The sequence below is a fragment of the Somniosus microcephalus genome, unplaced genomic scaffold (assembly GCF_052327205.1).
Source record: "Somniosus microcephalus isolate GS21.2 unplaced genomic scaffold, FLI_Smic_1.0 unresolved_chr7, whole genome shotgun sequence".
In the NCBI taxonomy this organism is placed as follows: Eukaryota; Metazoa; Chordata; class Chondrichthyes; order Squaliformes; family Somniosidae; genus Somniosus; species Somniosus microcephalus.
Window position 1 is genome coordinate 6,496,165 of NW_028225185.1, and position 12,072 is coordinate 6,508,236.

General features: G+C 57.2%; 1 protein-coding gene across 1 annotated transcript in view; it reads right to left on the bottom strand.

The window, feature by feature from the left end:
* Positions 1–2,535: 2,535 nt before the first annotated feature.
* The window catches only part of tdrkh (tudor and KH domain containing), a 38,888-nt gene continuing 29,351 nt past the window's right edge, over positions 2,536–12,072 (bottom strand). The window contains 2 exon segments of the mRNA XM_085978537.1: positions 2,536–3,039; positions 7,599–7,680. Of these exon segments, the coding sequence (XP_085834663.1) occupies positions 7,625–7,680 (56 nt within the window). The 3' untranslated portion in view covers positions 2,536–3,039; positions 7,599–7,624.

Below are 12,072 nucleotides of genomic sequence, written 5' to 3' on the forward strand. Positions count from 1 at the left end.
CCCGTGTCCTAACTCACACCCAGTCTCGTTCACCCATCATCCCCTGTGGTCACTGCCCCGTGTCCTGACTCACACCCAGTCCCGTTCACCCATCACCCCCTGTGCTCACTGCCCCCGTGTCCTAACTCGCACCGAGTCCCGTTCACCCATCACCCCCCGTGCTCACTGCCCCCGTGTCCTAACTCACACCCAGTCCCGTTCACCCATCACCCCCTGTGCTCACTGCCCCGTGTCCTAACTCACACCCAGTCCCGTTCACCCATCACCCCCTGTGCTCACTGCCCCGTGTCCTAACTCACACCCAGTCCCGTTCACCCATCACCCCCTGTGCTCACTGCCCCGTGTCCTAACTCACACCCAGTCCCATTCACCCATCACCCCCTGTGCTCACTGCCCCGTGTCCTAACTCGCACCCAGTCCCGTTCACCCATCACCCCCTGTGCTCACTGCCCCGTGTCCTAACTCACACCCAGTCCCGTTCACCCATCACCCCCTGTGCTCACTGCCCCGTGTCCTAACTCGCACCGAGTCCCGTTCACCCATCACCCCCAGTGTTCACTGCCCCGTGTCCTAACTCACACCCAGTCCCGTTCACCCATCACCCCCTGTGCTCACTGCCCCCGTGTCCTAACTCGCACCGAGTCCCGTTCACCCACCACCCCGTGCTCACTGCCCCGTGTCCTAACTCACACCCAGTCCCGTTCACCCATCACCCCCCGTGCTCACTGCCCCGTGTCCTCACACCCAGTCCCGTTCACCCATCACCCCCTGTGCTCACTGCCCCGTGTCCTAACTCACACCCAGTCCCGTTCACCCATCACCCCCTGTGCTCGCTGACCTACATTGGCACGCGGTCCGGCAACGCCTCGATTTTAAAATTCTCATCCTTGTTTTCAAAGCCCTCTGTGGCCTCCTCGCCCCCCTCCCTATCTCTGTGACCTCCTCCGGCTCCACAACCCTCCAAAATCTCTGTGTTCCTCCAATTCTGGCCTCTTGCGCATCCCCGATTTCCATCGCTCCACCATTGGCGGCCGTGCCTTCAGCTGCCTGCGCCCCTAGCTCTGGAATTCCCTCCCTAAACCTCTCCGCCTCTCTCTCCTCCTTTAAGACGCTCCTTAAAACCCACCTCTTTGACCTCATGTGGCTCGGTGTCAAATTTTGTCTGATTCACATTCCTGTGAAGACGTTTTACTACATTAAAGGCACCGGATAAGTACAAGTCTTTCTTTCTTCGGACCGCAAGCCGCTCGACTATCGGCAAGAAATGAGCCCAGTGAATGAAGAAAAAGACTGAAAGGAGACGGGTTGCTGAATTTTCAACAAGTTTTAATTTCAGTTTTGTCCAGTTTTTTATTTTTATTGCACAGTCATTTCAGCAGACACGGAACTGGGTAAAGAAAAGGCCGGGAGGGGGTGGGAGAGGAGGGTGAATGGAAACCCGTCGCCAGTTCTCCCAACGACTGCCCCCCCCCGGGAATTACTGGCTTGTCTCACCGCCATGGCCAGTTTTCTTTTGGTGGGGGGGGGGGGGGAGATCGTAAATTAAATAGCCCACCCTGATTATCTCCCGCCAGTCGCCGGGGTTCGCGAGTTCCCCCGGGCACCGAGCCCTCCTGGGTAAGCCTGCCTGAGCTTAATGGGTGGGGCTATTCTGCTGTGAGCGGCATCGTATCCTAAGCAGGCTCTCCAAACACCGGACAGCGACCTGTACAAACACTGCAGCAGGCGGTACTGAAGAGTGATGAGCGAGAGTGCGCAAAAGAGGGAGAGAGCGCGCGAGTGAAAGAGAGGGAGAGCGATCGAAAGAGGGAAAGAGAGCGCGTGAGTGAAAGAGGGAGAGGGAGAGCGATCGAAAGAGGGAAAGAGGGAGAGAGAGCACGTGAGTGAAAGAGGGAGAGGGAGAGAAAGAGAGCGCGTGAGTGAAAGAGGGAGAGGGAGAGAAAGAGAGCGCGCGAGCGAAAGAGGGAGAGGGAGAGAAAGAGAGCGCGCGAGCGAAAGAGGGAGAGGGAGAGGGAGAGAAAGAGCGCGCGAGCGAAAGAGAGGGAGAGGGAGAGAAAGAGAGCGCGCGAGCGAAAGAGGGAGAGAAAGAGAGCGTGAGTGAAAGAGGGAGAGAGAGGGAGAGAAAGAGAGCGCGCGAGTGAAAGAGGGAGAGAGGGGGAGAAAGAGAGCGCGCGAGCGAAAGAGGGAGAGGGAGAGAAAGAGAGCGCGTGAGTGAAAGAGGAGAGCGATCGAAAGAGGGGGAGAGCGCGCGAGCGAAAGAGGGAGCGGGAGAGAGAAAGAGCGCGAATTAAAGAGGGAGAGCGAGGGGGGGAGAGGGAGAGCACGCGATCGAAAGGGAGAGAGCACGCGAGCAATAGATAGAGCGAGAGCTCGGTGATGGCGGATTCCCCCTCTGGAACCAGGTGCCCTGGAACTAACTGCAGCCCCTGCCGAAATCAGCAGACAGGGAATCCATAAACCCGGGACATTCTGGCCCAGGCAGCGAGAGCGGGACATTTAAACCCAGGGCAGCTCGGGGGGGGGGGGGGGGGGGGGGTGGCGGGGGGAGATCTTTTATTTAGAATATAAAAGCATTTCTGTACAGAGTGATTAATGCAAAACAATCCGTGGCATTTTACAACAAGAAAACACGGGAGTGAAACCGACCGGTGGGGAGGAGAGGGAAGGTTGCGAGCATGGGCTTGCAAATCCCAACTTGGCCCTCAGGAGGATTTGGGAGAGTTGGGTCTGTGGTGCAGGGTATCTCCCCATCCTCACAGCAGCGAGCATTCCTCCGACACATTGCCTCGCTGTTCCGCAGACGCCTGCCTGTGCGCGTGTGCGGGGAGGGGAGGGGAATGCGTGTGTGTTGCTGCTCCACTCTCTCTTTCCAGTGAATGACCAAACACTCCTTCCCCCCGCAGAGACCGACCGGGTCAGATTTAAGGCTTTTAAACAAACAGGAAAAAATAAACTGCTAACACTGTTCTGGTCTGAACTGTACATTCAAGTAATATTCAGGCGATGCCAACGTCCGTCCTTCGCAGCTGTGTCACGCTCCTGCCAGGAACAGAAAGAGCCGTTAAACCAATTAAAGATATGCCGCCCCTTGTCCTAACTCGCACCGAGTCCCCGTCACCCCCCCCCCGCCCGTGCTCGCTGACCTACATTGGCTCCGAGTCCGGCAACACCTCGATTTAAAAATTCTCATCCTCATGTTCAAATCCCTCCCTATCTCTGTAACCTCCTCCGGCCTCACAACCCTCTGAGATCTCTGCGCTCCTCCAATTCCGGCCTCTTGCGCGTCCCAGACACTTGAAGGGAGAATAAAATTGCAGGGATGTGGGGAAGGAGCCGGGGGCGGAGTGGGACTAACGGGATTGCTCTTCGAGAGAGCCGGCACGGATTCAATGGGCCGAATGGCCTCCTTCTGTGCTGCGCTAATCTACGATTCGATGAAATCCTGGCTTGATGCCCAGACCCACAAGTGTCTCCAAAAGGGGTCACTGAACAGCAATAAGGAGCAGGAACCCCGGCTGATTTTCCCGAGACCAGGAGGTCAACTGTACCACACCCACTGTGGCGGTTCCCCACCACTTAAAACGGTCACGCTTAAAACAGGCACTTCGCTTATATCGACCAGTAATCATTATCCACTGGCTCCGTATTCAATATTGGGAAGACCGAAGCCACAGTTTTCGGTCCCCCGCCACAAACTCCGTTCCCGAGCCACTGACTCCATCCCTCTCCCTAACATCTGTCTGAGGCTGAACCACACTGTTCGCAACCTTGGTGGCATATTTGACCCTGAAATGAGCTTCCGACCACATATCCACAGCATAACAAAGACCGCCTGTTTCCACCTCTAACATCGCCCGTCTCCGCCCCTGCCTCAGCTCATCCGCTGCTGAAACCCTCATCCCTGCCTTTGTTACCCTCCAGACTCGACTATTCCAACACACTCCTGGCTGGTCTCCCACATTCCACCCTACGTAAACTTCAGCTCATCCCAATCTCTGCTGCCCCCGTGTCCTAACTCACACCCAGTCCCGTTCACCCATCACCCCCTGTGCTCACTGCCCCGTGTCCTAACTCACACCCAGTCCCGTTCACCCATCACCCCCTGTGCTCACTGCCCCGTGTCCTAACTCACACCCAGTCCCGTTCACCCATCACCCCCCTGTGCTCACTGCCCCCGTGTCCTAACTCACACCCAGTCCCGTTCACCCATCACCCCCTGTGCTCACTGCCCCTGTGTCCTAACTCACACCCAGTCCCGTTCACCCATCACCCCGTGCTCACTGCCCCGTGTCCTAACTCACACCCAGTCCCGTTCACCCATCACCCCGTGCTCACTGCCCCGTGTCCTAACTCACACCCAGTCCCGTTCACCCATCACCCCCTGTGCTCACTGCCCCCGTGTCCTAACTCACACCCAGTCCCGTTCACCCATCACCCCCTGTGCTCACTGCCCCGTGTCCTAACTCACACCCAGCCCCGTTCACCCATCACCCCCTGTGCTCACTGCCCCGTGTCCTAACTCGCACCCAGTCCCATTCACCCATCACCCCCTGTGCTCACTGCCCCCGTGTCCTAACTCACACCCAGTCCCGTTCACCCATCACCCCCTGTGCTCACTGCCCTGTGTCCTAACTCACACCCAGTCCCGTTCACCCATCACCCCCTGTGCTCACTGCCCGGTGTCCTAACTCACACCCAGTCCCGTTCACCCATCACCCCCTGTGCTCACTGCCCCGTGTCCTAACTCACACCCAGTCCCGTTCACCCATCACCCCCTGTGCTCACTGCCCGGTGTCCTAACTCACACCCAGTCCCGTTCACCCATCACCCCCTGTGCTCACTGCCCCGTGTCCTAACTCACACCCAGTCCCGTTCACCCATCACCCCCTCTGCTCACTGCCCCGTGTCCTAACTCACACCCAGTCCCGTTCACCCATCACCCCCTGTGCTCACTGCCCCCGTGTCCTAACTCGCACCAAGTCCCGTTCACCCATCACCCCCTGTGCTCACTGCCCCGTGTCCTAACTCACACCCAGTCCCGTTCACCCATCACCCCCTGTGCTCGCTGCCCCCGTGTCCTAACTCACAACCAGTCCCATTCACCCATCACCCCCTGTGCACACTGCCCCGTGTCCTAACTCACACCCAGTCCCGTTCACCCATCACCCCCTGTGCTCACTGCCCCGTGTCCTAACTCGCACCCAGTCCCGTTCACCCATCACCCCCTGTGCTCACTGCCCCGTGTCCTAACTCGCACCCAGTCCCATTCACCCATCACCCCCTGTGCTCACTGCCCCCGTGTCCTAACTCACACCCAGTCCCGTTCACCCATCACCCCCTGTGCTCACTGCCCTGTGTCCTAACTCACACCCAGTCCCGTTCACCCATCACCCCCTGTGCTCACTGCCCGGTGTCCTAACTCACACCCAGTCCCGTTCACCCATCACCCCCTGTGCTCACTGCCCCGTGTCCTAACTCACACCCAGTCCCGTTCACCCATCACCCCTGTGCTCACTGCCCGGTGTCCTAACTCACACCCAGTCCCGTTCACCCATCACCCCCTGTGCTCACTGCCCCGTGTCCTAACTCACACCCAGTCCCGTTCACCCATCACCCCCTCTGCTCACTGCCCCGTGTCCTAACTCACACCCAGTCCCGTTCACCCATCACCCCCTGTGCTCACTGCCCCCGTGTCCTAACTCGCACCAAGTCCCGTTCACCCATCACCCCCTGTGCTCACTGCCCCGTGTCCTAACTCACACCCAGTCCCGTTCACCCATCACCCCCTGTGCTCGCTGCCCCCGTGTCCTAACTCACACCCAGTCCCGTTCACCCATCACCCCCTGTGCTCACTGCCCCGTGTCCTAACTCGCACCAAGTCCCGTTCACCCATCACCCACTGTGCTCACTGCCCCGTGTCCTAACTCACACCCAGTCCTGTTCACCCATCACCCCCTGTGCTCACTGCCCCGTGTCCTAACTCACACCCAGTCCCGTTCACCCATCACCCCCTGTGCTCACTGCCCCGTGTCCTAACTCACACCCAGTCCCGTTCACCCATCACCCCCTGTGCTCACTGCCCCGTGTCCTAACTCACACCCAGTCCCGTTCACCCATCACCTCCTGTGCTCACTGCCCCGTGTCCTAACTCACACCCAGTCCCGTTCACCCATCACCCCCTGTGCTCACTGCCCCCGTGTCCTGACTCACACCCAGTCCCGTTCACCCATCACCCCCCGTGCTTACTGACCTACATTGGCTCCCAGTTAAGCAACACCTTGATTTCAAAATTCTCATCCTTGTTTTCAAATCCCTCCGTGGCCTCGCCCCTTCCTATCTCTGTAACCTCCTCCAGCCCTACACCCCTCCCTATCTCTGTAACCTCCTCCAGCCCTACACCCCTCCCCATCTCTGTAACCCCCTCCAGCCCCTACACCCCTCCCTATCTCTGTAACCCCCTCCAGCCCTACACCCCTCCCTATCTCTGTAACCCCCTCCAGCCCTACACCCTTCCCTATCTCTGTAATCCCCTCCAGCCCCTACACCCCTCCCTATCTCTGTAACCCCCTCCAGCCCCTACACCCCTCCCTATCTCTGTAACCTCCTCCAGCCCCTATACCCCTCCCCATCTCTGTAACCCCCTCCAGCCCTACACCCCTCCCTATCTCTGTAACCTCCTCCAGCCCTACACCCCTCCCTATCTCTGTAACCTCCTCCAGCCCTACACCCCTATCTCTGTAACCTCCTCCAGCCCCTACACCCCTCCCTATCTCTGTAACCTCCTCCAGCCCCTACACCCCTCCCTATCTCTGTAACCTCCTCCAGCCCCTGCACCCCTCCCTATCTCTGTAACCTCCTCCAGCCCCGACAACCCCCCGAGATCTCCGCGCTCCTCCAATTCTGGCCTCTCGAGCATCCCCCGATTTCCATCGCTCCACCATTGGCGGCCGTGCCTTCAGCCGCCTGGGCCCCGAGCTCTGGAATTCCCTCCCTAAACCTCTCCGCCTCTCCCTCCTCCTTTCAGACCCCTCCTTAAAACCGACCTCTTTGACCCAGCGTTTGGTCACCTGTCCTAATTTATCTTTATGTGGCTCGGTGTCAAATTTATTTGTCTTAAAATACTCCCATGCAGCGCCGCGGGACGTTTTACTACGTTAAAGGCGCTGTTTAAATGCAAGTTGTTGTTGTATATTTCGGGCTGCGCTTGCTGACTAGTCCGTACCTCGTCACAGCGCACTAAACGCAGGAACCTACACAACTAATGAAGTAACGCCTCCTTAACGTTCAATTCCCTGCTGTGTACAGACTCCCTCTAGGGGTGACAGGCTGTACTGAGCACCGACTGCCCTTGACATCAAGTGGCAGGTCAGAGTGGAGTTGAAAGGTCGCTGCACAGAAGGGAATATCCTACTTACACAGTGGAGCGCCACATTTGCGCTAAGATGTTATACTGGACGTCGCGTGTAAATCGCCCTTGCACGAACATGCCTGCTACACGCGGTTTGGGGGGGGGGGGGGGGGGGGGGGAGCGAGAGGGGAGAGGGCAGGGGGAGGAGAGAAGGTGAGAAAGGAGGGGAGAGAGGAGAGACATACAGTACCTGGGACCGAATGGCCAGCCGCAGTCCTATAAAAAGTCGTCCTCGGCCACGAGCAGACCTTCGCTGCTGCAGAGCGAGGGTTCTGTAACAGATCACAAACACGCGGGGCGTGAGAACAGGGGGCCGTCAGCGGGCGGGCCACCAGCCAGAGAGCTGCTCGCCGGGCAACACCAGAGAGAGGGAGACAGCGTGAGCGATACATGTAAAACAGGCTCTCGCCCCCATCACCCGCTATCCACACGCCCTTCAGAAGGGGGCTGCTGGGATAATGGCGTTTTCCGTAGGGGAAGCACAGATTCTTGACCCCTATCCCCTCCTACCCCACCCTTCAGGGCTCAGTGTGAGGCAGCCCGAGACCTCGCTCAGACCCGGGACCCCCCCATCTCGCTCACAACCCGGACCCCTTCCCCACCCCCACCACATTAATACCCTCCTCACAAGACAGTGTTTGGTGACGGGATGAAAACAGCACACGGCTTTTTTTCTTGGTAAATATTTATCTCCGTTTCCCTGTTCTCCCCTGGGGGAGGTGCAGGCAGGCTTTAGTGCTCGGTGTGCTGGCCATGGTGCCGAATAGGAGAGATACAGACAGAGAGGGAGAAAAAGGAGAGTGTGACAGCGAGGGGAGGGCGGACTTCATTCCTTTGAGGGGATGGTGGAGGAAAGCAGAGAATGTGTTCCTGCTCACCACTTTAGAGTCAGAGTTATACAGCACGGAAAGAGGCCCTTCGGCCCGTCGTGTCCGCGCGGCCATCGAGCCCTGTCTATTCTAATCCCATTTTCCAGCACTTGGTCCGTAGCCTTGTATGCTATGGTGTCTCAAGTGCTCATCTAAATGCTTCTTGAATGTTGTGAGGGTTCCTGCCTCTACCACCCTTTCAGGCAGTGAGTTCCAGATTCCAACCACCCTCTGGTGAAATTTATTTTCCTCAAATCCCCTCTAAACCTCCTGCCACTTACCATGAAACTATGCCCCTTGGTTATTGACCCCTCTACTAAGGGTAAATTTCCTTTCTATCTACCCTCTCCACGCCCCTCATAATTCTGTACACCTCAATCCGTCCCCCCCTCAGCCTTCTCTGCTCTAAGGAAAACAACCCCAGCCTGTCCAGTCTCTCTTCATAGCTGAAGCGCTCCAGCCCAGGTCACATCCTGGTGAATCTCCTCTGCACCCTCTCCAATGCAATCACATCCCTCCTATAGTCTGACGACCAGAACTTCACACAGTATTCCAGCTGTGGTCTAACTAGCGTTTTGTACAGCTCCATCATAACCTCCCTGCTCTTATATTCTATGCCTCGGCTAATGAAGGCAAGTATCCCATATGACGTTTTAACCACCTTATCTACCTGTCCTGCTGCCTTCAGGGATCTAGGTACATGCACACCAAGGTCCCTCTGATCCTCTGTCCTTCCTAGGGTCCTACCATTCATTGTGTATTCCCTTGCCTTGGTAGTCCTCCCAAAATGCATCACCTCACACTTTTCAGGGTTAAATTCCATTTGCCACTGTTCTGCCCATCTAACCAACCCGTCTATATCGTCCTGTAGCCGGAGGCTTCCCTCCTCGCTATTTACCACTCCACCAATTTTCGTGTCATCTGCGAACTTACTGATCATACCTCCTACATTCATATCTAAATCATTAATGTGCACTACAAACAGCAAGGGACCCAGCACCGATCCCTGCGGTACACCACTGGACACAGGCTTCCAGTCACAAAAACAACCTTCGACCATCACCCTCTGCCTCCTGCCACTAAGCCAATTTTGGATCCAATGTGCCAAATTGCCCTGGATCCCATGGGCTCTTACCTTCTTGACCAGTCTCCCATGCGGGACTTTGTCAAAAGCCTTACTGAAGTCCATGTAGATCACATCAACTGCACTACCCTCATCCACACACCTAGTCACCCCCTCGAAAAATTCAATCAAAACAGGAAGGCAGATTATCTGAACGGCAATAGATTGGGAGAAGGGGAAGTGCAACGAGACCTGGGTGTCCTTGTGCACCAGTCACTGAAGGTAAGCCTGCAGGTGCAGCAGGCGGTTAAGAAGGCAAATGGTATGTTGGCCTTCATAGCGAGAGGGTTCGAGTACAGGAACAAGGATGTCTTGCTGCAGTTGTACAGAGCCTTGGTGAGGCCACACCTTGAGTATTGTGTGCAGTTTTGGTCGCCTTATCTGAGGAAGGATGTTCTTGCCATGGAAGGAGTTCAGCGAAGATTCACCAGGCTGATACCTGGGATGGCAGGAATGACGTATGAGGAGAGATTGGGACGATTGGGCTTGTACTCGCTGGAGTTTTGAAGAATGAGAGGGGATCTCATTGAAAATTATAAAATTCTGGCAGGACTGGACAGACTAGATGCAGGAAGGATGTTCCCGATGGTCGGGCAGTCCAGAACCAGGGGTCACAGTCTAAGGATAAGGGGTAAGCCATTTAGGACAGAGATGAGGAGGAATTTCTTCACCCAGAGAGTGGTGAACCTGTGGAATTCTCTACCACACAAGGCAGTTGAGGCCAATTCATTAAATATATTCAAGAAGGAGTTGGATATATTTCTTAAGGCTAAAGGGATCAAGGGATATGGGGAGAAGGCAGGGACAGGGTACTGAATTTGGATGATCAGCCATGATCGCATTGAATGGCGGAGCAGGCTCGAGGGGCCGAATGGCCGACTCCTGCTCCGATCTTCTATGTTTCTAAATTGGTCAGACATGATCGCCCCCCCGACAAAGTCATGCTGACTATCCCTGCCTCTCCAAGTGGAGACTAATTCTGACTTTCCTTCCCTGAAATGGAGGGTGGGGAGGGAGCGAGGGGGAGTTGCTGTGTTCAGGCCTGTATCCCACCACTTCCAGGCAACACGTTGGTGTGCTGGGGAGAATGGGGGGGGGGGGGGGGGGGGGGGGGGGAAGAAGAATACCGATTCTATACAAATGGAAAATTAGATGTCAAACGAGCAGAGAATGGTGGGCAAGTGAGCAACAGGGAGAGCGACGGTAAACCCCAATCGGAGCAGCATGGTGCGGAGAAGACACTGCGACTGGTAATTCTCCGTGTCCCTAACACTCACGCGCGGGACGATTGGCCACGCAAGGTCCCAGCTCTCTCGTGTTCCTGTGCGCGCCGACACCATCTAACCATCTACAAACCCTGTGCTGCCCTCTTCCCTCAGCCAGTGCATCACCCGCCACCTTGTGGCCGTGCTTTACTCACACGCGTGCGCATGCGCCGGCACGACTGCCCCAGGACCCCCCCCCCCCCCCAACCCCGTGCTCGCTCTCCGCCGCTAGTGCTCCCGGCTCTCCCGCCACCCATCGGAGCTCACTTACCTGTCTCACTGCAGCTCCGGTCTGCGTCCCTGCTCTCGGAGAGGCCGATGGCGGCGGACAGGGGCGAGAGCGCGCGGCAGAGCGGTGAGTCGAGGCTGCCCCCCTCCTCCTGGTCGCTCAGGGTCTCGGGGTCAGACGGGCCGCTGGCGGGGAGCAGGAGGGGGAACGGGCGGTCGTCGGAGTAGCTCGCCGTGTCTGAAAGAACAATGGGCTGGTAGGAGGAGGCGGCTGCGCTGCTGCTCGACACGCTGATGATGAGGGAGGAGGCCGAGCCGAAGATGGTGATCACCTGGTCTTCGGGCGACGACCCGCAGATAAGGGGGGAGCCCGAATCGGGCGGAAAAAAACCTCTTCCCGCCGGGGCGGTTCCGGCGGCTCCGTCGTCGAGTTCGATGCCGCTGAGGTCGCAGGAGGAGAGGGAGCCGGGGGTGATGTCCAGAGTCGCTCCGCTGAACTGCTGCGCGGCCCACGCGCCCTGGCCGGCACGGAGAGGCGAGTGCGCGCCCTCCACATCACTCCGGAACACCTCGTCACAGCACCCTGGGCACGACGGACGAACAACCCAATCGGTTTCTTCTTTTGCAAAAAAAAACGCTCGCCCGCGTCACCGGTTCCCCCGTCTGCTCCTCCGGCTCATTTTATCAACATGAAACAAGCGAGGCAGGGGGAGGTGATCTTGGGTGGAATCATGCAGAAAAGGAAGAGTGGGGGGGGGGGGGGTGGGGTGGGGGTGTGTGTGTGGGAAAACAGATTGGAAAGCACGGCCCAGAACGTAAAGACCCACCGTCCCACCCGGTCACATAACGTTAAGGAATAAGAGAAAAGAATTCGCATTTCTCCAGCGCCTTTCGCCCCCTCAGGACGTTCCAAAGCGCTTTACAGCCAATGAAGTACTTTTTGAAGTGTGGTCACTGTTGTAATGTGGGAAACGCGGCAGCCAATTTGCGCACAGCAAGCTCCCACAATCAGCAATGTGATAATGACCAGGTCATCTGTTTTAGCGATGTTGGTTGAGGGATAAATATTGGCCCAGGACACCGGGGAGAACTCCCCCCTGCTCCTCTTCCAATAGTGGCCATGGGATCTTTTACATCCACCTGAGGGGGCAGACAGGGCCTCGGTTTAATGAATCATCC